The sequence below is a fragment of the Nuphar pumila genome, chromosome 13 (genome assembly GCF_984573655.1).
Source record: "Nuphar pumila chromosome 13, dmNupPumi1.hap1.1, whole genome shotgun sequence".
Taxonomy (NCBI): domain Eukaryota; kingdom Viridiplantae; phylum Streptophyta; class Magnoliopsida; order Nymphaeales; family Nymphaeaceae; genus Nuphar; species Nuphar pumila.
In genome coordinates, this window is record NC_143261.1 from 98,923,872 (window position 1) to 98,950,972 (window position 27,101).

The 27,101-nt window shown below is 37.3% G+C and overlaps 1 protein-coding gene across 5 annotated transcripts; it reads left to right on the top strand.

Annotated features, from left to right (window-relative positions):
• Nucleotides 1-2,957: 2,957 nt before the first annotated feature.
• Nucleotides 2,958-26,328, top strand: LOC149819409 (E3 ubiquitin protein ligase RIN2-like). 5 transcript variants are annotated; one of them, XM_089984199.1, is made up of 13 exons: nt 2,958-3,076; nt 3,939-4,409; nt 4,936-5,013; nt 7,215-7,301; nt 7,411-7,532; nt 11,197-11,293; nt 11,423-11,528; nt 13,959-14,116; nt 14,237-14,374; nt 14,454-14,521; nt 15,316-15,540; nt 17,466-17,844; nt 17,936-18,277. In XM_089984199.1, the coding sequence occupies exons 2-13, from the start codon at nt 4,167-4,169 to the stop codon at nt 17,990-17,992; spliced, it is 1,758 nt and encodes a 585-aa protein (XP_089840325.1). In that variant the 5' UTR covers nt 2,958-3,076; nt 3,939-4,166; the 3' UTR covers nt 17,993-18,277. The 5 variants fall into 5 exon arrangements, with proteins under 5 accessions (XP_089840325.1, XP_089840329.1, XP_089840327.1 ...); XM_089984200.1 differs by lacking the exon at nt 2,958-3,076 and adding an exon at nt 3,351-3,806; XM_089984203.1 differs by lacking the exons at nt 17,466-17,844; nt 17,936-18,277 and adding an exon at nt 26,213-26,328.
• Nucleotides 26,329-27,101: the final 773 nt, after the last annotated feature.

The window sequence follows — 27,101 nt, forward strand, 5'->3', positions numbered from 1 at the left end:
CGAGGAATATGCCGGTCGTCCGGTGGTTGGAGAAGACTGAGCAGCAGCTGCAGCAGAGCAACTCCGGTGGTCGGTGGTCACAACTGGTCGGAGGTTGATGAGGGGCGCATCACAGCAACGCCTCAGTACCTTGAGCGTGCGCCTCGCCTCTGAGGCGTACGCCTCTCACAACACTGAGTCAGACAACGTTTTGGATTTTTCCTGGCTCCCAAACCGGTCCACCTTTTCTCAATCAACTTTAGAACTGGGCTAGCCCTGCCAGTGTGGTTCTTTGAGGGTCAGACCTCATATGCATCTGCGTCCGTACACAGTTGTGATGTTTGGTTGTTTCATTTCCCATGAAAAGGGAAGGGGTAACTGTGAGTTGACATATCCGAAGGCGTCTCCATCGTATCAACTATAAGTTAGGGTGTCAACGGGCCTGGTTTACCCGGACCCAACTCTAACCAAACCCTATAGCGTCTGGGTATAATGATAAATAAGAAGACTCGGTTAAGACTTGGGTTCAGACCGAAAAGTTGGATTAATACATGGACCCGGGTATAATTTGTGAAATTTTATACCAGACCCAACCCGAGTTCCAATTAAGACCCATAAATTTATAATATAAAAATGATAAAAAATATGATTTTACTAGTTTTGGCTCATGTAGTTATTATCGGGTCCCGGTATAGTTTTTCTTATAGTCGACCCGATTAAACCCGGCTTTGGACCCGACACCATACTAAAAAATCTGATCCCTATCTGATTTCACCTGGGTCTGAACCAAACCCGACCCATTGACACCCCTAGCTATAAGGGCGCAAACCCGGGCAGTGTGTTGTGGATCTCGGGTCGGAGAGAGTTTTAGAAAGAACTAATGATTAACCTGAAAATAAAGATTTATATCTAAGAATAATAGGAAACAAATAACAATAAATTGTGGGTCGCATGGGAAGGGGCGTATGCCCCACAGGGAAGGGGTGGACACAGGGAGCCGGTTCTCCATACATGGACAGCTTGGTCCCAAGTTGCCGTCGATCGTTCCTGCAGGGTCCACGTGTCGACAGATGCATCCGCCACCACCTACAGCCCACCAATAGACACTTGCCACGTTTCGACTCGACCGTCCCGCAGGAGTATGACTTTCCCGAGGCTCTCAAACTCCCAAGACGCCTCCTGAGGATCTGGGTTCGACACGGCCTTCTCAGCTCGGTTGCGTCCAATGCATGGACCCCGGCACCAGACCCGAGTACCGGAACCAGATTCCTATTCTTTAGCGCTTGTACCGGGTCTTACTCATACACACAAATCTCATTGTCAGGAAATCTGGTGATATTTAAAAAAAATCGTACAGAAAATTTAGAAAAAAAAGATAAGTAAAAAAATTGCAAAACTCACCGTTAAAATAAAATATGATATTTTCAAATATTAGACTTTTCCAAAAGTATTGTGTTATTTTTGTTAAAATTTACAAAATAAAAATATCAGCTGCATTTGTCACTAGGTCTGACTTTGACCCGGCATAGGTGGAAATCCTGACATATTGAAACTGTGCACTTTTATTATGTATTGGATTGGAACTAGAGTTGGACCTATAAAATTCATAAACCCAATACCTGGGTCCGATACTACTTGGACCCTATGAGTCCAACTTGAATAGTTATAAAACATGGGCCTTATCGGATCCAATTCGGGTCAGACCATCAAGAGGCCTATCTCTTGACCTAGGTCCGTTACGGTCAAACCCTAGTAAAGTTTCTCGTGACCAAGGTGGTATGAATATATAGGTGGAGGTGTGCAAGTTAAGCTAATGGTTTTATTCCTTTCTTAGGCACAAATGATGGTGGTGATTGATTAGTGGGAGTGCCGAAAAGGTGAAACTTGAAATGAGGGCCAAATTTTCTGAGCCTGTTTCGGGGCACCAGAGGGATCGGTGCATGGTGGTAGCCTATAACGAGGTTTAGAGGACCATGATACCTGAGTGTGATGTGATTGCTTAGACTCGGTTCGGATCGTAGTATAATTTTGACCATAGTGACAAATACAGCAAGATTTATGAAAATCTTGCGATAATATATATATATATATATATATATATATATATATAGAGAGAGAGAGAGAGAGAGAGAGAGAGAGAGAGAGATTACCTGAAAGTTAAAAGTGACAATTTCTCACAATATTTTTCAAAATATTATGATTTTTTTTTTGTCAAAACATAAATACCACGATTTGAACAGCGATATTTTATGTTTTTAACGGTTATTTATCATAAATATAACGGTTTTTAAAGCTTAGGTCTCGCCTCAGTGTTTGACCTCACTACACCTCAAAGCTTTTCACAACACTGAATTAAAATTTTATCAATCTGAACAAATCCAAAATCTTTGTAGCACCAACCAATCATTTGTTCTCAAGGGTGAATGAAATCCAAATAATAAAAAAATAAAAAAAGCTTTTATTATATCACTTAAGTTATAGAGAAATTCTTGAACCCAAGAATTAAGAGTGATAAGTAGCGAAAGATAAATGCAAAATAGAGATACAGGTAGAGCCCACGAGCCATTTAAGAATGCAGACATCAATAATTTGATCCGTGTCCGAGTAATTGCTAATCTAATATTTGATCGACTTTGGATATCCTAATTCTCTTTCTCTCTCTAAAAAAAGTAAAGAATATGGATATCATTGCATCCAAATCCGATTATTATTCAGATGCATATTCATACTCGTGCTTCGTGGAAGCACGAAAGATGCAAGAATCAATTCCGCCATTCCGCCCTCGCTTACCTACTACCTGCGCTTCGCGCCGCATCATCCCCACCGTAAAGGTATCTCCCAAATTAGCTACGACAAGTGAGGATCGTACGATTCCGATTAATCGAAGGACGAGATTAACGGCTCATACATCATTAGTGAGTTCGACGCATACGTAGTCACACTGTATTTAAATACGTCTCGAACTGGACGTACGTATGTATACGCGGACAATTTGCATAATTCCAAACTTGCCTCTCTCTCTCTCCTTTTCAACAAGAAGGAAGAAAGAGAGCGAGCGAACGGGACGAAGAAGAAAGAAGGAGAGTGCTAAAGCAAGGTGATCAATCGTAATCTCCTATTTTAGTTCCTTTGATTGATTGCTATTTACGGTTCAAAATTAGGGTTTGTTCTCGTTTTTCCTTTGAACACGTCGACTTCTTTTGTTAGTAAAAGCAGAATTACAGTTTCGATTAGAGATATTTCTGTTTCGCTTTTTATTTTTTATTTTTTATTTTTTGATGTGTTTTGAGGTGATTAAGGCGGATGAAATTCTCTCCTTTCTTGAAGATTTTTTTTTTCTTTTGTTGATCGTTTTCTTCTTCCGTTCATCGATTCAGAGTTAGGGCTGTATCTGCTCCTTTTGGAATTCGGTTTTTGTGTTAGGGTTTGATTTCGATGTTCTTTTTTATTCCTTTATAGTTTAGATTCATTCGTTGATCATCTTTTCCTGATTTTTATGTTCTCTCTTCGTCCTCTTTCATCGTGTTCCGGTTGAGGCTTTTATTTGTTGAATTTTCTTTTATGGTGAAGAATTTGATCGTAGATTGCGTTCCCGGACGGAATCCTAAATTGGGTTATGCCCCATCACGTTTTAGCGGAGTTCTAAAGTTGTAGAACCAAGAGATCGAAAGCGTACTCTGATGATCCTTATGCTATACGTAGTCCCTATGCACTAATAGATGAATCTGAACCGGTTATATTCTGGAATTTTTAAAAGGCTGATTACTTGCAAAACATTAATTGCCTCGATTTCTTCAATCGCATCTCAACATGCTTGCTCGTCTAAGGTAACTTTCTTGTTTTCTGTTTAGCTATGGGACTTTGTTTAGCTTTTTACCTGTTTTAGAGAGCCAAAGTTTTGCATGAAAGTTTGGTTCTTGAAACTTCAGTCATTCTAACGACCAGCTACTGTTTTCCAGGTTCTGTAGTGTAGATGCTAAAGCTGGAAATTTTGATTCTCTTAGCTCGAAATTCTGTGGGTGAATGTGAGCTTGGCGGATGATAGTTGAAATGCTAGGAAAAAGGGGCTGTTCCTAATGATAAGCTAGACTGGAATCTCCAGTCGTGCTGTACCCAAGACATATGAAAGCATCCACCAAAGTGAATGCAGCTCTATTCTCTAGTGAATGAATTGGATTTCTTGAGAAATGGGTGGAATTCTTTTAGCCGTTACAGTAAGCTATACAGCAATCAGCTTCGTAGGTTTATCATGGAGGATAAATTTGATGCTGAGTGAGGCAATTTCAGATGGCTCTGTTGCTGGAGATGGTGGGCTTCAGGGAGGACAAGCAGCTCATATTCTAGATCTGCTTCTGGATTCATACATCACAGTCATGTTGTTGGTGAATCTCATGTTGAGTGTGTTTGTTACTGCCACAGTATGTCTGAAGGTAAGTGAATTTCACAAACTACTTATTAGGAGATCAATGTTTAAAACGTTATTGATTTGTATCTACGTGCATGTACGTGTGTGTGGCTGGGTTTCGTTCACTTCTTTGTTATTCCTGATTGATGCTCAAATTGCATCATTTTGTTGCCACGTGCATATGTATGTGTGTGTGGCTGAGTTTTGTTCATTTCCTTGTTATGCCTGATTGGTGCTCCTTGTTGCCATTGCCAGTGGCTTTCTTTTGTTTTGGTTGATGATGTTCTTGATCTGTTTATTCCATCTTTTTCACTTTTTGGCTTCCCCCCCCAGCCACCAACAGCAAAAGGAAGGGGGGAAAACAAGGTGAATGTCTACCTAGTTTTTGAACTCATTGCTCCATATTTTGGACACAGACTTCTGCAGAAAATTTGAAAATTTATTATATTCCAGTTGCAGTATGTATTTTTGAAGTTTTAAAATGCTTTCTGTGATTACAATTAGCCTTCTACTTGTGTGAGCTTGAACAGTTCACGTTTTCTTTTTTGCAGACGGTATTTTTTGGACGTTTATCTCCTGTTGAGACTCGCAAAGCAGTGGAGCATCTTATCAGCTATGTCATTCATAAGGTGATTAACATATTGAAGGAGAAATTTTGGGTGGGCAGGTTTTTCTTCTTTGTTTCTAAGTCCATATCATGTAGAATTTGTGAAGTTGCTATATTCTTAGGTATGAAGAGATGCTACATTCTTAGGTATGAAGAGATGCTACATTCTTGGTGTACTTTCTAGCTAATGTAATTGGTTTGAATTTAACAACTATGCAGTTTGATACCAAGTACAGAAGGATGGGAAAAAAATAGTTGCTGAGAACTTAAAAGCATGCTAGTTCCACTTTTCTCCATTTTCTCAAGCAAATATGTTTCCTATTTCGCTGTATTTTACAGTACACCCCATGGGATCTTGAGGATGGTGCTTTAATCTTGAAAATGGATAGGTTACACGACAGTCATGGCCTTTACTTTTATACAGATTCTGTTTCTCATATCTTAATGATAAATTTCTTATGAGTTCTGGTTGCAGATGAGATCTTGAAAAATTCTCAGAGTAAAATCAGTATTTGACCATATTTTTCTGGCCTATGTGGAAAAATTCCTTGCAAGCTTCCAACATGTGTTGTTCTTTGGGAACCGGAATATACTTTTATTAGTTAGTTATTTGTTATTTGTTAATTGTTAATTGTTAATTGTTAATCTTTCATCTATCATATTTGGTTTGTAGCCAGATTTCTCTAGGTTATTTTATTGGATTAATTCACCAACTATCACTAATATTTTCACCATAATGCCACCTCATTGTTCATATATACATTTTTTTCTTGATGAGTATTGTGCTTTAAATGTCAAGATGAATCCTTTGCGTTTCTAGATAATCTAGGTAAATATGGAACCTTTTACTTTGCAATGCTGTTGCCAAATGTGGGGGTTCACGGTCTGCCAACACTTGGCTTCAGTAAGATGATGAACTGATTGGCTATAAAAGTTTTGACTCCTCTATTAGCCAAAAAACATTGTTATTGAGTAGAATTTAAGGTGCTATGGTCTATGCTTATATTGTACTATATACTCCATATGGATGGAAATGAATGTTTACATAAAGTTGCCTGATGATTTGGTTTGGCTTCTGATGCGATAGCATTTTCAGTCTTCCACGTTTTGTATTCTTCTAACAGAGCTTTCCCTGTAAGGCTAAACATTATTGTTGTTGATCACTTATGCCATTTCAACTACACTCCTGGGCTTTTGACAATAACAGACGTTATTCTTTATGAAGTTCGATATCAGTTGCCTAATAAAATAAATTTATGGTGGGACTGAATTGGAACTTGAATATCTGATTGTGGGATTATTGGTATTATCATCATATCATCTAGATATGAGTAGAGTCTGATGCTGCTATTAGCATTTTTCAATGATATTTAACCCTAATGACTTAACTCCTTCCAAATGGCTGAAGATTATAGCCAGTGATCTCTATGTGTAAGGTTTGATTGAACCCCTGATGCATGACTAAGAGAGAAAATGCATTATATTTTGGACATTACTTTTGGGTTTATGTTTTCGGGCATCACCTGCTTTTCAGTGTCACTACATATGCATGATAGAGGCTGATTGCTCATTACACACTGTTTCAAATCTGTGACAACTTGAAACAGTAAATCACAGCCTCTCTATCTCTCTCTCAGTGTTACAACTATTATGTATACTCATTTTGTAATTGTATGCATAACTGATTTTCACTCCTTATTTTACAATTATGCATATGATGTTTTTTTCTCCCTTTCTGATTACATTTTTATTTTCAGCTAATAGAATCTCATAATTGTGTTAATGCTAGCGCTATATTAATGCTTTCTGCTACATTTGATGCCTTGAACTTGAAAGGACATATTGGTGCTTGGATTTTCATGTAATCACATTGTCATGCTGCCACAGACACGGAAATAACCATCTTTATGTGTTGATTTCATATGCCTGTTCAGGTTGCTTTGTAGGAAATTGATGTCTGTGCATATGGAAATATCTGCTTGATATGCAGCTTAGCATAATGGTGATATTTTTGCCTATGTCTTATCTTTGTCTATGTCTCTCCATAGAAGTAGGCCAATTCTCCTCTTCTTTCTCCTCTGGTTTGAACTGGTGTGTGCTTGATGTTTGGAGTTACTGGTTTTGATTTCTTTTCCTATATAAATCTTCTTGCTTTTGATGATGGCTTGTTGAGGCAGCATGCTTCTTTAGTGGATTGTGATCCAACTAATTGCATTTTTATAGGGAGTTTTTCTTCCTTTGGTTGTTCGCCCAAACTCTTTTCAAGCAGCCTTTTGGATGACATGGTTTATGGTTCTTTGTTCTCTGAAGGTAAGCCATATTATGCTGCATGATGTATTACACTCTTTTATCTATCCATTAAAAATAGGATTCCCTCATTATCCCTTACTGTTTTTTTTTTGGTGCATTTACTTGCCAGTTGTTTGAAGTATTGGCCAAGGAACGACTTGAGCGCTTGAATGCATCACCTTCTACAACTCCATGGATGTGTTTCCGTGTTTACCTTGTTCTATTATTGGTTCTTTTCACTGATTTATTTTGGTATTGGACTCCAACCAATTCTTGATTTTTTTTATTGTGTTTCCAACTGTATCACATTCTCTATATGAATGTGTTGATTACTGTCACACAGATACTTTACTTGGCATGTGTTTCCCTCTTCAACACAACACAACACCAGACATGATTATATATATATATATATATATATATATATATATATATATATAGGAAACTGGAATATGTAAACTAACAAAATTTGTAAACTAGTATGAACTGAGATTTTCATAAGTTTTTTTGCAAATCTAACCATGCAGATGCATTCAACGTGGTCCATTTGCTTGGAATCGACTATTAGATCATCGTAATCAGATCAGGAAGTGTGATTTTGTATGCTTGAATATTTACAAAAAGTTTGAGCCGTTGATTTTCAAGCCTTAAAAGATCCTTCTTATACATCATAATTGGATGATCTAAGTGTCTGTTTCTATAAAACCAAGCATCTAGATCGCATCCGTATGGTAAAATTTTAGAAAAAAATAAAAAACCTATGAAAATCTCTGTGCATACCAGTTTACATATTTGGCTGGTTTGCATATTCCGGTTACCTTATATATATATATATATATATATAGAGAGAGAGAGGGAGAGAGGGAGAGAGAGAGAGAGAGAGAGAGAGAGACGTACCTGATACCATTTAGACTACAGGTTCTGAAGTCTGAACCATGACACTATATGGTGGCACACCTTCTTGCTTACATGTATCTGGCCACCAAATGTTTACTGTGGTTTATTTACTATGATAGGTGGTTTTATCATGTCTAATACTCCATAAGATTCGATATTTGAGGTGGTGAAAAACTGAGGTCTGACAATTCATGAAGATAAGGATGGTTTAGAAATGGTTCAAAACATCATATTGGAGTCAACTTTAGCACATGAAAATAGTAAATAGAACACCTAAACATGATCCAAAGCTTAGTTTTTACTTTTAGAGATTAGATCTGTGTAGATCAAGTGTCTATGTGACAGTTTGATTATGTTATTGAACCATAATACCCTGCTTTTTGTGCACTCTTGACTTTCATAGATTATATCATCAAAAATTTGAAGTAGCTTCTTGGTTAATCTCCTCTATTGCATATTACTGTTTCAGAATAGATATGCAGTGGTCTCTATTATGTCAATTCAGATGATTGTTATGTGCCTGTAAATCTTAGAATAATATAGGCTTTTTTATTTTTTTACTGTGTTCAACAGTGAATCTTACAAATTCTTAGCTATGTTGAATCTGTGAGACAGCTATGGCCAGAGGGTGTACTGAATAATGCTCCTTATGTAGCTGGATGCATAGTCAAGAAGTCAAAAGCACTCCTAAAGTATATATTTTCAGGGATGAATGTGATGGCTTGAATGGTTAGTCATATCATAATAAAAGAACCAAATGGACCTTTGGTTGATTCCATATGCATGCTTAGCTCAAAAAAATATAACAAAGTAACTATGTATGTAAGTTCAGTAGCTTCTGCTTTTGTTACTTTCTAATTTTTTGCTGGTTGCAGATTTTATCATCATCCTTTAGGTGTGTAACTATCATACATATCTCTTGTGACTAATTGAAGCAGGAGTCAATCCATAATCTACAGTAGTTCCAAGACTCAAAGCATTAGTGACCTATTTAGGATCAGTGGAGTCCTTGCTCATATCAGGATTGGTGGTTTATACTTATGTCACTCCATCCCCACAGGGACAGTGAACTTGTCATGTCTCAACTGTCTATTCGATAGATTTCTTAGTACCCATAGGAAAGGTTTTAAAACCCGTGACTCGGAACTCGACTCGTTCTTTATTGACTCGTGACTCGGCGGGTCAACTCGGTGACTCGGACTGGGTTTTGTTAACTTTTGATTTTAAAAGAAAAACAATTTATAATTTGTCTCAAACCATGTTTTTCAGTAAACAAGAGATCCTTGGGTTGTGTAAAGGCATGTAATCACTGAAACTGGGAGAGAGATGTGACTCTTTCTTAGGTTGCTTTTGAACTGATAACAATTGGCATCAACTAAATTAGCTTGGTTTTTGCTTGTATTACTTCCTGGGTTTGTCACTTTCTAGTTAAATCATTCATAGAGAGCAGTAGCATTGAAAATTGCATAGGCTGATCTCTGCCAGACTATCTCACAGGAATATTCCCAACTTACCAGTTACCCTTGTGTCATGCCCCCTTATACAGTATTCTTAATGAAAAATTGAACAACAATGGCATGCCATGTGTCCTTTTTGTTGTCCATGTGACCATATATAAATGTACATCCTTGACAAATGAACAAAGGTCATTAAAAGCAACTAATGCTGTAGCGAAAAACTCTAGGATATCCTGCTAAATAGCCTTCAAATTTCTTTTTTAGACAAAGGACTATGGAGTAAGTTGACCAATAACTATGGTGTCAGTTGAAAAATATGAAATTAAGTGGCATGACAAAAATTCTCGAAAGAGATGCAACATATAAAATCCTGGTTGTTCACTCCCAAACAGAGCTAAAACTCTTTTCCCTATGAACACTGGCTCCTAATGTTGTTTCTTATGAATTAGCGGGATTTTTGTATTTTGATGGTTCTGTGCATTGTCAAGCAATCAAGAACTTATGTGAAGCTCTGTTGACATTTGTCTTATTGGTAGAAATTTATGAAAACGTTACGAATCCTCTCTTGAGTGACTTCTAGCTACTGGCTACCACAAGGCCAATTACCAGTTTCCAACATATACTTAGTTCCTTAATTTTATGCTTCTGATAATACATGATGAATATTATAGTTGATTATGCTATGATAGTGATACTTAGTACCTGTTACGAAGTTAACACACACACAGGGAAGATCCAAGAGCACACATACCACAAATCCAATGAGCACATCAGTCCACCAAATCAGCCAACACAAGGACCACTAAGGACACACTCACAAGAGACCCTAAGGGTCTGTGTGATTGCTTGTCCAAGATTGGACAGACCCTTAGAACATAACAGACAAAACATATGTTTTGTCTGTAACAACCGTACTTCGTCCCATGTTTGTTTAACTCAAATAAAAAATCAAATTTCAAACATCCCAGAACTCGCCCGAGTCAGGCCGAGTCAGGCCCGAGTCAAGGCCGAGTCTTGTCAGACCGAGTTTGCCTTGCCGGGTTGATTCGTTGGAGGGCCGAGCCGAGCCGAGTCAGCGAGTTGACTCGGCGAGTTTTAAAACCATGCCCATAGGTGCTATATTGGATTTGAATCAGATTTTGGGTGAATCTGAATTATATCTTGTAAAAGTTTGTGACATGAATCTTTCTTCTGCTCTTTGGAAATTAACAAATTTAACAATATCTTCAAGTTATTGGCAATCATGTCAGACCTCCAGTTGGTATAGTTATCATTCTTTGTTATCACAAAAGCTAGGCAGCTAGACCAATCTGTACTGTCTGATTTGATATGCATTTGCTTCAAATTTTGATTTCTTTTGTTGCAATTTCTTGAGTTGGTTTTGCTTTCATTTGAATATGCATGCAAGGAAAAACTACTGAATTTTGGTTTTCAATATTGCTTTTTCGGTTGGTGCACTACTCCACTGATATTAGTTCTTCACAGCTTTTGACAAAGATTCTACCTCCATTTTTTTTTGTTTGTTTCATAAATTTGAGTTGCTGTATTCTGGATATTTTCAGGATAAGATTTTGTATTATGATATATAGAGCTTCAGAATCATCCTCATATCTGCTTTTGCTGTTTGAACCTCTTAGTATTGCATTTGAGACAATGCAGGTAATTTGTGGCTCCATACGGAACTTTATTTTTTTATTCAATTTAACAATTTAATAGCGTGGCTTTATTGTTAAAAGGATACTCATAGTCAGGCTAATGGAATTGTCTGTTTCTTCAAATGGTATTTAGCCCATTATGGTTCATGGGCTGCAGCTGATTGACACATATAAACGTTGTTCAGTGGATAGGAATGGGAATTGCCAAAGAAATTCACTGTTTGATGCATCTGGATTAGGTAAGTATCTACTTATAGTTATATTTCACTTGATGTGGATTGTGTAAAATCTTATGTTTAATTGATGATTTGTGTAAATTTTTAGGTAGTCTAAATAGATGGCCTTGTCATAATATTGTTCATATAGTACAAGTTAAGAGTTGATACCTAAATACAGGTGTATTATGTGCGGGATTGAACCTTTCGAAATTAAAGGACCTGAAGACATTTGTTATTGAAAATTAATTAGTTCTTGTAATTTGCTTGTAGGTTTTGCCTTTGTTGTCTTCACTGCTTCTATGCTGGTGCAGCAGGTGCATAAGACTTTAATAGCATTTTGAAGCATAGTCACAAATCTTGGCGAGATTTTTAAAATCTCGTGTAAAAAATGTAAATTATATTTTCCCATATTTGTGTGAAAATCCTAAATTAATTTTCACATATAAAACATGATTTTTTTAAAAAGCCTAAATTAATTTTCTCATGTTTTTTCGCAAAATGTTTCAATAAAACGCGAAAACAATGCCTAACAAAAACAGATTTTGTTAACAGCCTGATTTTTTTTCAAGGCCGTTGTTAGCCATATGGGGTTTTTAATGGTGAATTTACTGGGGGCAATGAGGGGATTTTATAGGCGTCGATATGGGTTTATTCCCATTTCATAAAACCCATAAGGTGTACACAACCTTGTTCCCATATTTGTGTGAAAATCGAAATAATGAGATGAACATTATTACATTTACCTTACTATTTACACATTTTTTTAACTGTTCAAAGGCAACACGAGACAAGGATTAGGGCACCTTTGCAAGTTGCATGTCTCCACCTCTACAGGTAGCCTGTCACCAAGAGAGGATTAGGGCACCTCGGACAAGCTTCTCTCTCTCACACAGATTTGAGGCTCAGAAGAGCCATCATCGTCTCCTCCTGCCAACGAGGGAATGGGGTTACCATCCAGTAACCCAGATGGTGAACCCTCCTACTTCCTCTCCAAAAAAGGAGAAAAGAAGAACAAAAAAAAGCTCTCTCAAATAACGAAAAGGGGAGAAAGGGTCATCAGCTGACCTCTTCCTTTCTATAATTTTTTTAAAACCCTCCTTTATGAGTTAATCCAATGAATTGAGTAGTTAGTTTGTTTAATTCAATGGATGGTTTCTTTATAATCTAATCCATTTTGTTTTCTTTTTACTGCTTCAGTATATTAGCAAAATTTTTACTGTTTTTACTGTTTCTTTATGAGTAGTTAACTCATTTATTAATTGTTTTTGATAATTTGTTAATTGTTAGTTATATACTTATATCTATTGTTCTTCAATAATTTTTAGTCATTTAGTATTTAGAAGTGTAAAATAATGTGTTTTCCTTTTTTTGTCTATTTTTATCATTTTTTATATTTTTTCAACTTTTAAAAATTAGCTGAGATTTTCCCGAGATTTTTCTTGAGAAAACCATCTTTTTCAAAATCTCCCGAGATTTTCCCTTGCCGAGAATTTCCCGAGAATGATATATGCTGTGTCACATGGGTGCGGGGGTGCAGCACTTTAAAAAAACTTGGGTGCGGGGTTGCGGGGGTGCGGCAAAAATATAAAAAATTATATATATATATATATATATATATATATATATATATATATATATATATATATATATAAAGTCCAAAAGTTGGACATAAATGACCCTGGGTGCGTTGACCGCACCGGGTGCGGCACCCGCATCGCGTCACGTCACGTCGATGCGGGTGCGGCACCTAGTTGGCCAAGTCCCTGTGACATAGGATATATATGACCATGTTTTGAAGCTTTTGAAGAAACTTGTGGAAATTCACAATTTTTATTTCCTTCCTAGTTTGTGAACCATTGATGTTGCTGCAGTGTTATCTCCATGTTTTGGATAATGCTATCAAATGGATGGGTATGATTTATCATTTTTGTTTTGGTTTTTTACTTTTGACTTAAATATGTATTTGACTAGGCAGTTGCTCATGTGGTTCCCGATAGACCTGTTAATTAATAATTGACCTATGATGGTCTGTGTAATTTACTTCCTTTTGTGTTTCTTTTGTTGAATTGAATTAATACTAATTAACCATATGAATAGATTAATTAACTAGAAAGATTTAACATTTTCTTGGTACTCTTAGATTCAGGAGTCTGATATTTGGGTTCCAATTGTTTGCTCTCCTGTCATCATGATTGCCTATGACTCGGTTTAACACTTATCCTCTATTTAAAAAACTTCTAGAGCAAGGAACACAAGCCAACTCTTTAATTATGCAGTTATTACATATGCTGTGATGCTTCTGTTGGTTGTATAGTCTGGTACTGTGTACCCTTGGTTATAAGTTTTAGGTGTACTCATAGTTCTTCTATCTTCTTGTTTTGGGCATTATAATTGCATATTGTGGCCGTTCAGTTTGTGGTTATTTAAGCTTCATAAGAACCTGTATTGCAGGTTCGTTGTGGGAGTGGAAGGGTATGCTGATCCGGAACTTTGGTTTTCTGATGGACATGATGACTTTATTGATGGCGCTGGGTCATTACGTGCATATTTGGTGGCTCCATGGACTTTCTTTCCATCTCATTGATGTTATGCTTTTCTTAAATTTACGTGTAATGAATCATGGCGCTCCTCTTAGTCAGATACAGATTTAGATGATTTTTCATCATAACATTAGCCATCTCTCTCTTTTTCTCAACTCTACCTTTTGGTATGGTTTTGCAAATTGGCAGGCTCTATTGACTGCCCTTATAAAGCATGTGAAAGGGTTCATTAAGTTGAGATTGGCTTTGAGTGCTCTTCAAGGAGCACTTCCTGATGCTTCAACTACTGAGCTATTTGAATATAATGATGAATGTGCAATTTGTAAGGTGAGGATTTTATTCCTTAAGGTCATGTCTTTCGACTTTCATTAGCTTTCAAGAAAATGAACAGTTATTTTATCTGCAGGAGCCAATGGCCAGTGCAAAGAAACTTTCTTGCAATCACCTTTTTCACCTCTCTTGCTTAAGAGCATGGTATGTCATTTTTTTGGTATATATTTTAAGTTTGAAAGTTATATACAATGTTCATTTCATGTTTATATAGTTAAATGCATCTGTAACTAAATTCTGTAATTGTTGGATTAAAAGGTTATGGAGATGTAACAGAAATATGCCAGACTACACAGCAAAAATCTGTTTCACTGAGCCAACAAAACTGGTATTTTGCTTGTTGCATCAAACAGAGCTTTAATTCTGCTGGATATCCAAATTTCAAACATAAGTTTTTTCAACAGAAATCATCTTTCTCCTCTTTTCCTTTTATATCCAAGTTAGGGACAGCCCTGTGGTGTTTAACGTGACAACCGAGGCCCCTCGGTTGAAGACTTGCAACTCGGCAGGTCCAGCTACCACCTTTGGCCCATCCTTGTTACTACCTGAGTATGTGGCAGAGAGGATTCTTTCTAGTGGGAATGTTTGCTCTGTGCATTATGGGAATTAGCTGTATCACAAATCTTGTCATGAAGGGATTCCTTCTTACCCTGTCTGGTTAACACCCTTATTCCACATCAAGGCATGCAAAAGCTATGACAAGGAGATGTTACCTAAGCTGGAAAAGTGACAATTTTCCTCTATAAACCATTTAATGTGACTGGTTAGCTTGTGTTCAGAACAAATCTGATAAGTTTGTACATTATGCTGCATGCTTTACCCCTGCAAGATTTCAGTAAGATCATAATTTTTCAGTCATTGTGCATAGCAGCTTTATTTTGTGTTTTTTGCTTGTTTCTGTTTTAGTTAGATGACCATTAGGTTGCATAACATGTCAGGTTGGACCAAGGTATGAATGAGGCTTATTCATGCCCAACTTGTCGAAGGCCGCTTGTTATGGGCAACCATGTCGAGTCCATGAGTTCCCAAGCAAGGCAAGTTGCTGAGGATGAGCAATTTGCCAGGCAAATAAGTTCTGGAGTGGATCGAAATGTAACTGTACATGACTTGATTGGAGGCAGAGTTCCTAATCAGCAAGAGAGTCCCGGAAATAGTCTATGGAGGTTAGTTTTCCAATGTATTACATAAACCTTGCCCCTTCTACAGATTATTTATCATTTACAGTTTCTTTTCTCACTCCAAGATTTACTTTTTTGAGTTGCATCTCACAAGACATGATTCCATTCCAAAACTTTATCATGATAGGTTGTTTTATGGAATTTCCTCTTCATGGTGGTACTAGAGATTTTTCAGCCACTAGGCTTGCTAGTGGAAAATTGAGACATTATTTTAAACTGGGCAATTCTTCTAGTTGTTGTGCTTCTCCTACATGCCTGTATAATAATGGTAATCACAAATAACTGCATGTAACACAATGAATTCTTCAGGGATCAACAGGTCTGGATCTGGATTGTGAGGCTTTTAAGTAAAACTAGATCCAGTAAAAGTGATTAAATACATTGAAATAAGTATCCACGTTCAAGTATTCCCTTATGGTTTGAAAAAAACCTATGTTTGATTGGTTTTAGTATTCTAAGACAATCTTTTACTAGAATAAATGTGTACCATAAATGGTGTACCCTATATACCTTTATGATATTTGCATATATCAGATGAACAGTTTGTGTCCTTTGCAGTGTGTGTGTGTGTGTGTGTGTGTGTGTGTGTGTGTGTGTGTGTGTGTGTGTGTGTGAAGGATCTAATTTGAAGGCATACTGACTCAATCTTCCCTGGGGAGCTGAATGAGATCTGGATCTGTAGATCAAAAAAATGCATTTTCTCTTCTCTGTGCATATCTTCAGATCTGAATAATTTATTGGTTGAACTTGTACTGATAAAAACATGCTGTATTTGTCCAGATTAATTTCAGATGTTAAAGTCTTGTGCTGGCGTTGGATAGAAATGATTGGAGGAAAAGGATTCATGTGGAAGACCCAAAATGAATTTCTTTTTTGGTTCATATCGCTGACCCCAATTGTTTTGGGATGAAGGCGTAGTTGTTGTTGTTGTTGTTGTTGTTGTTGTAAAGTCTTGTGCTGGGAAAATGAGATCCTGACTTGACCTTTCTTGTAAAAGGTCATGCATGATTTGCAATAGGTCTTAATTGACTTGGATTTCAAGCATGCCTTCCAAGTCTATGAGGATTGACGGAGCTAGTTGTTTTGTGTGTCAACTTGGTAGAATTAATTGTGCTACTGCACTGTTCAATACTGAATCTTTGAGTGGGACATCTCTCAAAGACTCATCATAAGGACCAGGCTTGGGTTCAACTTGTTTTAGGTCTTCTATACACTTGTGTTGCTGAACCAGGTCTTGGCCAGATTTATGGCTTTACTTTGTGTCGGAGTCATCTTTCAAAGCTCCAGGTTGAGGTTGGCAAATGCCAACAGGGGTTTTCACTGCCATTCCAAATGCCGACCCATATCTGTTCGACTTTTATCAATCATGGTTGTCTTTTCAAATTACTTACCTACCTTCTAGCAACCATTATCCTCGAGTGAGGATGTTGAAAGCTAAAATAGACAATTCAAGCTTTAGGTTATCTTTTTTATTCAAGTCTTCTGATGGAAGGCAACCTGGAAAACTTGGACGAGTGTGGTAGGCTGTAAGGCAGGTTTAAATTTCCCTAGATTAAAATGGATCAGGAAGTGGGTGAAATATGGGATCCAGTAACAGTGCTTCCTTCTATTATTCTGGGACTGACTTATTTGAAAAAACGCTTGGTGCGTAGTTGGTTGTCTGTTTTACGCGTGACCTGTTGAAATAACTTGACCACTTTCCATCCTTTGGCAGTTGATCAGGCCTATCAATTGAAGTTTTATTTTGCGTTGTCTTGCTGAATGGTGCCTCTAATAGTGGCATTATTAGGACATGCTGTTCGCCGTGTTCACTGCACATAAGGGCAGTTCCTTTTGGTTTGACTCAGCATCTTGAGTTCATTTCTCAAATGTCTGTTGGTATGTGAGCTACTATTTTTTCTCTTGTGCAGAGGGGGTCTTGATTCTGGCTGGGTAAATTCCTGGCCTACAGTGGGACTAGATGGTGCTGGGCCATCATCACCTGTAATAAGGTCAGTGGGTTTGGGCAGGGTACAGATGATGATGAGACAACTATCAGCAGTTAGTGGGACTTATGAAAATGCACTGGATGACACTTCTTGGAGCTTGTGGCCGATGGCACAATCTCAGGTGGCTGCAAGTGCATCGCTTCCTCATCCAGCATCTAGTGTTAGGCGCACTGGTAACCTGAACGGCTTACATTTCAGGAATTCATCGCTTTCTGGGGCAGAAAACATATCAAGTTTGCTTTCCATGGCTGATACCGTGAGAGAAGTGCTGCCTCACATTCCTGATGAAATAATATTTCAGGTGTTTATTTAAACTCGATGTTAGATGCAAGGTTTGGCTTCATGCTCTTATTTGTCAAGTTCCTTTGTTGACATGTTGCTGCTTATCGCAGGATCTTCAGCGAACCCATTCTGTCAATGTTACTGTGAATAATCTTCTTCATCTGTGACTGCCAATATCTGTTGTTTCATGGCTATGTTTGCTTTCAACCTTGGGACATCGGCAACGACTCCTGTATATTCTTATGAGCAGTGAATACCAGAGGCTTCTTGATTTACTGAGAAGTGGATGTGACCATCCTTTTCTCTTGTGAACATCAGACTTAGTTTGTATCTAAAATGTCTATAGAAAAGAGGCGATGTCAAATACCATAGTAGAGTTAAAATAAAAAAATGCCCAAGTAGCTGTCCCAAACATGTAAATAAATCAGCTATATTGATCCGTGGAGATCAAATTTTTTTTTTGATGGGTTGTTGTTTCTTATGAAACTGCTGTTGAATTTTTAGCAGCAGAGGATGGTGTTCCCACTTCCCATTGTCTCATTTGACATAGAGGCTCGGTGAACTTTAAAAGTTGATTTTTAGAAAAATAAAAAATATGAAAATTTATCTGAAACAAGGAAAATAGAGAAATAAGGTAAATGATAATTTATAAGGTCCAATTAAATTCTAAAAAATATAATCACAAAAAAATATCATAATTAAAAAAGGGAATTTTTCAAAAAGTCACCTAAAGTTTAGTCATTAATAAAAAAGGCACCTAAGTTTTGAATTTTTTTTAAAGATGCACCTAAAAATATCATGGTTGATTAAAAAGGTCCAAGCATTTATAACATAAATGTGATGCAAAATTACCATTTTACTCTCAATATTATATTTTTAAAAAATGCACCTAAAAAAGAGAGGAGTCTGGTAAATTAACTCTTTAAATGGATGGAAGTTTGTTTTTTTATCAACCGTGAACAAATTTAGGCACTTTTTTAAAAAATTTCAAAACTTAGGTGTGTTTTTGAAAATTTCACTTAAAAAAATTAGAAAACAAATGGAAAACAGATTCAGTGAATCGGCCGATTCAACTCGATTATGATAACACTGGTATGAGATGGTGTGGAATCCGATTGTTGCAGGTCCTTTGTCATCTACATTGACTGTGTCTGAGGGGGGCAATATAGAAGACCTACATTACTACAAGGTTTTCATCGTTTTCTGTGGATGGTCTTTCAATTATATGATTTTGGTATGCGTGCTGCACTCCCTTCTTTATAGGGATGGCAGTGGACCGGGGCAGATGCGAAGGACAAGGTCTTCACCCCTGTCTCGTCTCAAAATTTTGCCTTCATCTCCAGTTCATTCCTCATTTCATGTCCTCCATCCCTGGTTCAAACCGGGTGAGGCGAGGTGGAGGCCTCATTTTTTTGATCCTTCCGCTATTGATGCCTTCCACCGCTGCTGCCTTTCACCATTAGAGAAAGGAGAGAAGATAATTAGGAGTTCACGCGGCTAGTTAGAAGAAGGAGAGGAGAGATTCGAGAAAGGGTCTTATGTTAGGGTAAGGGTATAATAATAATTTTCTTAACAGAGATTGGAGATGGGACGAGGGCAAAAGTAAGCGCATCTCCGACTCTATCCCACATGGGTTTTGATTTTAACATCCATCCTCCGGTCCATTTTTCATTTCATGTCCTCCATCCCCGGCCCAAATGGAGCGAGGTGGGGGCAGGGCCCCCTTTCCCGTGATTGATGGCAGCTATGCGCTTGCAGTCCTCTTTGAAAAAGTATGGGGAATTTGGGCCTTTGATCCAAAAGTTGGGCCCTCTCATCTTTCGTTCAATGTTATCTAATATATTTTTTTATCATTCAAAAACTTACGTGTTGCAGTGAGCATTTTCAACAATCTACCTTGATTATGTCACATGAACACGTTAAACATGGCCCTGTGTCTAGGAGACACGACACGTTACTTTGATAAGTGTAGCGACACAGTTACGCATGTGGGAGTGGGATTCCATGGGTATATTCTGTTATTATTTTTCTTTGCAGTTTATTGGTTTTTATGCTTATTTTTTGTGTTTTTTTTAGCTTTTTTGAGTTTAACACTTACACAAACATACACTTAAAATTGAATGTTACGTAGGGAAAAAATTATCTTTATACAAAAATTAATAACGGTAGACCCAATTTTGACTCATTTGTATCTTGGGTAAATTGGATTTTGGATTGATTTCCTAAACAGGTTCTGTATTGAAAACATGACAGAATTGACTTGCAACTTGATAAGATGCCAATTTTGACTTTTTTAGAAATTAAGGAAGAATGGAGAGGACAATGAAGGTAAATTTCTTAATAAGCAAGGCTTTATTGTTTGAGAAAAGTTTATCACCAACGTTTTGTATGGATAGATTGGTCATTTTAATAGATAAGTAACCGAGGTGATTGATGGTAACTGATCTTGGTGAAACGTTTGCTTAACCCCAACATCTTTGGTTAGTAATTGAAAACCTTCAAAAGTTTGGTGTGAACCTAAATTAGACTGAAAAGTTTGGTTTTAACTAAATTTTGTATATATTTTTAATACTAAGAAGAACATAATGTATAGAATGAAATTGAGAAATTGAAATTTTTAACGTAATTGCTTTGTTTTTTTTTATTTCTTAAATCTATCTAAACATACGTTGCATTTACATACTATTTATGATATAATATTTGATAAAAAATAAGCAGACTATGCACTCGCCCCAAGGGAGGTTGGCGTAGTGGGGGTGGGGCCTTAGCTGCTAGATGGGCAGTCAAAGTTCGATTCTCATATGTGTTGCCCCTCTGTACAAGCCAATGCATAGTATAGGCTCCGAGGGCAGGGGTCCTAGCCTCAGAGTTTTACGTTGTGGGCATGATGACCATAAATATAGCAAGTTGAGCCAACACATTTAGGTCTTTGTGCCAGGTACATTTTCTTCTGGTTATAAAAAATAACTATGCATTCCTTTATACGGAATATAACTGACTTTATAGTAGTTTTAGAGTTGTAGTTAATGTAATCATGCATTCTATTGAAATTAATTTATTAATTCTCATCAATTATCATAATGTTAGTAAATAATTTACCTAAACTTCATGCATCTTACTACTTAAAGATGAAAGAGGGGCATTGGTCCACCAAAATAATTGGCTTTAGAAACTCTTGGAAAATTGCATGAAAGTTTTATTGGGCCAAAGTGTTAACTCTAAAGATATTGTGTCATAATGCCCCCGGGCATACAAGAGAGAGGAGTTAGGAGATTTTATGTAAAGTTTGAGAAAGAGGGGCTTGCCTTACTAAAGAAAGAGAGAAAGTAGGAAAAGCATGACAAAGTTACCAAAGTTAAATCTTGTTAGAATATATATATATATATATATATATATATATATATATATAGAGAGAGAGAGAGAGAGAGAGAGAGAGAGAATAGTAAAAACTCACCTATATCCAAAATCGCAAATATATTTTATTCCGACTTTCTCTTTCTCATAAAGTATATGCAGACTTCCTCGTCCTTTAATTTTTGAATCAAACTTAATAGTAAAGTCAGTCCTAGAGAAAGTCTAGTAAGGCACATAGAAAGTTTGAATATACTCCGGAAGTTTGCTCATGTGCAGCTTTAAATGGTCATTTTAATGTTTATCATTTGTGATTTTAGGCACCAATGGATTTTGGCAAATTATAGGTGTTTTAGAAAAACACAATATTTTTGTCACACAGTACGAATGTTTTTTGCAAATTTTATATGTATTTAATATATTTTTGGATCCTATGATCACTCTATTGAATGGGCAGAGGATTGCTTTTGTTTTTTTTTCTATTGTCCGTTGATCTAGTATTATTAATAATTGCAGTTTTACCAATGGGGGCTCCGCTTGGCTGATACATAGGAGCAGCTAGTGCACGTCACCTTTGAAAGTTCCATTCTCAATGGTATCATTGTATAACTGGTAGGGGTTTGCCTAACCCCAGCTTGCTTATAACAAAAATAAAAATAAAAAATAATTACACTTTAGCTTCCTACACATATACATACATACATAAATATATACCCACACGCACACTCTCTCTCTCTCTCTCTCACACACACACACACATATATATATATATATATATATATATATATATATATATATATATATATATATATATAGAGAGAGAGAGAGAGAGAGAGAGAGAGAGAGAGAGAGAGATGTGTAGCTGCTCAACCGAAAGTCACTCATGTTGAGCATCCATCGCAGACGTAATAGACGCTCAACTTTTTTTTGTGTGCAAAAGAACTTTTATTGGTACTAAAATAACGCCAGTAAAAATCTAAAAGTGTCCTCTAAGACTTTTACTGGTGCTAAAATAGCGTTTGTAAAAGTCCTTTTGTGCAAAAAAAATGCTGAGCGTCCATCACTCGGCGTGATGGATGCTCAGCATGAGTGACTTTCGTTTGAGTACCTAATTAGTGAGTAGATACCAATTTTCGTCTATATATATCATGTTTTTTCTTTTTACATGAATTTTTAGAAAAGTCTCATTTCTTGTTTTGTTTCCCATCCTGGGATTTGCTGTAAAGATAGACATGTATTGATATTGCTGAAAATGATTGCACGTCAAGATGGACTGCTTATAAGAATCCAGAACGCACGCAGCTGCACTGCAATGGAATAGCCTCACCATTTACTGCAGGATTGGAGTTGTCTAAGAAATATATATAAAACAATTTCAAGGAGTTGTTGACGGCATGCACCATTCTAACAGAGCACAGATTTAGTCCCTGAACAAAAAGCTTCTCCGTCACACATGATCAGAAACCGCTATGAAATTGCAAAAGGCCTTCTCTCAAAAAAAATTTTTGCAAAAGGCCAAAACAAAGAGGGCAAACATTTGTGTAGAATATAACTTTGGCTTAAAGAAGGAAAACTTTCAGTATCTTGAGGACTCAGCTATTGTTAAGGAATGTTCCGTTGAAGGTTACAACAGGTGAAAGCTAGAGGTACAACCTCTAAGAACCTTTCTTTTTTTTTTCCTTACTAAAACAGGAGCATGGTCTTTTTTTCTAGAGAGAATAAAAAATATTATTAACATAGTAAAATAGGGATACAGATCATAGAGTTGTGATGAGATATTACGTTCCCTTAGCAAACAGAATCCCAATGTGCATGAAGTAGAGTACATAGATGAAACCCACCACCCCCGGTAGCAGCAAAGCCATACAAGATGCGGGTGGATCCTGCCTAGGGATGGCAGTGGACCGGGGGAACCCCGTTTGGACCAGGGATGAAGGGCATGAAACGGGAATCGAGGCGGGGATGAAGGTTAAAATCCATCCTCGTGCGGGGATGGAGGCGGGGATGGACTTATGCTTTCCCCCGCCTCGCCACATCCCTGTCTCGATATCCGCCTTGCCCCACCCCATCCCATCCCCAATCCTTCTAAGGGATGACACTAGACCAAGGGGAAATGGGGCCCTGCCTCGCCCCCGTTTGAACCGGGGATGGATGACATGAAATGGGGATGAAGGCGTGGGTGGAGGTTAAAATCCATCCCCGTGCAGGGATGGAGGTTCGGATTTTGAGACGGAGCAGGGGTGGAGACCTTGTCCCCCGCCCCGGTCCATTGCCATCCCTAATCCTGCCATAGCTCATATTGTGATATGACCCTTTTTGTAAAATCACCCGACCAGATCATCGGGTGGTAAAGGTAAAAGAAAAAGATTAGGGGACGACAGTTTCCCCATTTCCAGAACCGCCTTCTCATTATCGTCAAGGGGGGGTGCTCACCCCCCACGATTGTCGGGTGGGGTGAGGTTTATCCTCACCCACTGTGCCCTCATGAGCCTTCCACCCCTTGATACGCAGAGAGCGAGACTGTGTGAGAAGAAAAAAAAATGAGAAAGAAAGTTGTAGAGAAAGGAAAGCTTACCAGAAACCGCCACTGACAACCACCGCAGGTACACCATCTTTCTCTTACTCTTCTTTTTCTGGTTGTTTAAAGAGTCAACAACCATGAATGCCAGCGAGTTGCAGAAGAAAAAAAAAATAGACAGCAAAGTCGACAACCATGGCTGTCGTCCTTGTTGCCAAGAGAGAGAGAGAGAGAGAGACGGCTCTGGTTGTCGACCCCTCTGTAGCAGAGTGAGAAGAGTCGGAAGGGGCACAACCCCTTCTGCCTTATACATGAAATCAACATGGGTCGGTTTGGGTGCGACCCAGATCAAACCAGGCGGTCTGGGTCACACCCAGACCGAGCCAAGTAAAAAAAATGATTGTACGAAGGTTAGGACTGAACCGACCCAACTCAGTCGTACCGAACCGGTCTGAATGTGAACCAGAATGGGTCAGGTTTGACCAAGACCGACTCAGTCTAGTTCAATCAAGACCGAGTCTAGTCAGCTATTTCGTACTCAACTCGGTTGACCAAACTGGTTCTGGCTGAATCAGACCAAGTCGGGTCTGACAAGGTCTCGATTTTCTGTTTGGATCCAGTCTAATCTAAATCATACCGAATCTAGGTCTAGTTCGATTCTATGGATTGATCTAAATTGAACTGGATCTAGACAAAAATTTGGTCTAGATCCTGTCTTTCAAATCTAGATCCAAATCTGGTTTGGATCAGTGTTGGGTCTGGATCAAAGTGGATGAATCAATTCTGGATCCATATTAGAATTGAGCCTGAATCCAATCTGACAATTCTAGATCCATATAAGAGTTAGATCATTATCCAACGGTTCTAACTCAAAGCTTGATGGATCAGTTCTGGATTTAGATCAGAACTGGGTCTTGATCTAGTCTGACAGTTTTGTATCCACACCAGAACTGGATCTGGATCCACTTTATAATTAATTATAAATTTTGAGAATCCAATTGAGTTTTCATACCAAACTCAGATGGGTTGAGACTAGGTTCAATAATCCTAGTACTCTAAACTCAGACCAAACCTGTTTTGACCTAGGATGAGTCAGGTTAAATCATAAGAGTTGAAATAACCCAATTACCCTTATGTGTACCCAATATTCGACTAAGTAAAATGGGTATATCTTTGCACTCCGAACTCATAATTGAGTGAGTTTCAGTGCATTGGGCTTGTATCACAGATAAAAATCTTATTGTTGTCTGGTTCTAATCAAATCAGTGGCACATAAATTGAGGTCTGACGAGTCAACTCGAGAAAGGTATTTTGGTAATTTTGATAAAATATAAAAAAGTTATTAATATGAATATACTTATGTGATGATCAGATTTTATTGTAAGAGTCAACTTGAGACTTAATTGCGACTGGAGTACAACATTCATATTCGAGGTAAGAGATATTATAAGTAATCTTAGTTGTGAACAAACCATATTGCGTTACATATTATTATTGATGTTGTATATTAGCATGTTTAGAAATGTAGTTTTTGAGTATGAGCATGATATGCATAAAATGATCATTCATAAAATTATTGCAATGAGATGATTATATGCATACGTTAGTCGTGATATATCATGCATATTAGAAAGAGATTATTTTATGATAATATATCTATGTTATAATCTGCAAATAACATGCATTATGATGAGATTGTGATTAGCCTTGAGTCCCTTGAATCTGGTCATGTCATGTGAATTTTACATTGAGATTAATATGCTTAACCTCATAAATCCCAAAAGTGACGACTTGTGGAAAGGGTTACCTAGTTTGCGAACTGAGTGCAGCCACTATGGAGGGTGGGTCATTGGTGATTTAACAATGTAGAGACTCTACCTCGTTGCATGCTTAGTATGATACAAAGTGTGAATCCTAATATCATTCTAAGATTAAGAGTATGATTCATTGTAATTATTTTACGATAGCACTCATGGAAGAATGAGTGAAACACGAGCTTAAGAGTAAGGTTTAATGTAATAAACTTAAAATATGACTTATGATTATATTTACACAGTATCTAGGACTCTAGACAACTATGAATGGTTGAAAGTCATTATGGTTAGGATGTAGCATAAATCATACCGAGTTTGAGTTTGAGACTGACCTCCCGACTAACTACTGGTGGGATCTCCTTTGTTGTTTCACTGTAGTGCTTAGTAATCTAAGGATCACTAGGAGTATATGGTTCATAATCTGGCCAACAATGTAAAATTGAGGTGTTCTATGCGCATTGCTATGCCCATAGACGACTATGACCGGTATAGCCAACCTACTGTTATAGTTTATTTTTTAGTGAGTATTTAATTAAAAGAGTTAAATAGAGAATTTAAAACATACAAACCATGTGTGGTGTGTCGAAAACTAAACTCGGACTAGGGGCTTAAAACCCACTACAATTATAAGTTAAAGTCATTATTTGCTTATAAATATTTTTTACTGAGTTGTAAACTCACCCCCTGTATAATTATAACTGTAGGTTCTAAGCACACTAGCGTAGGTAGGATGTGATCAACTACTCTAACTTGTAGCAGAGTATTTATTAGTTTTTATTTTTTTGTCATTGAACACTCATGTAGTTATTATGTTCATATGTTATGAATGAAGAACTTTGTAAAAGAAAATGAGTTTATTAAAAAAAAATTTAACCATGTTTTCTCTGTGTGAACTATGTACGCTTTTTCTTTAAAAAATAATACCAACAGAACTTGGACTCTCGAGGTCGCAGATCAAGGTATTTCCCTTTTGTCTCTCAACCAATCAATGCTTGATTTCGACCATTTGCAAATAACCCATTCTCTTACCTCTCACCGCAAATGATAGAGAATACCTTTCAAATCATTGACCTTACCCTAAAATATGACAGTTCCTTTCAAGCAAATAAGTCACCAAGCATCTAAGAACTAAATACCTCACACAAATTTTCACCAACCTTTGCGTTTAAGTGTGGTGCAATCAACACATTTCTTGAGAAAAAAATGATGTCCCAGTCCTTGTTCATTTACCATGTAGTAAGGTACAATTGAAAATACAATTTCAAAAGAGGTGAGAGGTATACTCATGATGAAAACCCCATCATTTGGGCTTAACAGGATCATGGTTAACGTTCTACCCGTGATGGAATGGTTGATGTTTGCACAGTAATGGTGTTTTTTTATTAAAAAATAATAATAATAATAAAATAAAAAAGGTTATACACAACCATCACAATAATTTCACTCAAAGTGTGAAAGTCCACATCAAATGAAAATAATGGCATCCATCCCTATAAATATTTCTTTGTAGTTCTTGTTGCTGACTAGAATTCTCCTATTTCCTATGGACTAAAAATTCAAAGAACAGAGATGTGCCAACCAGTGCTTCACGTG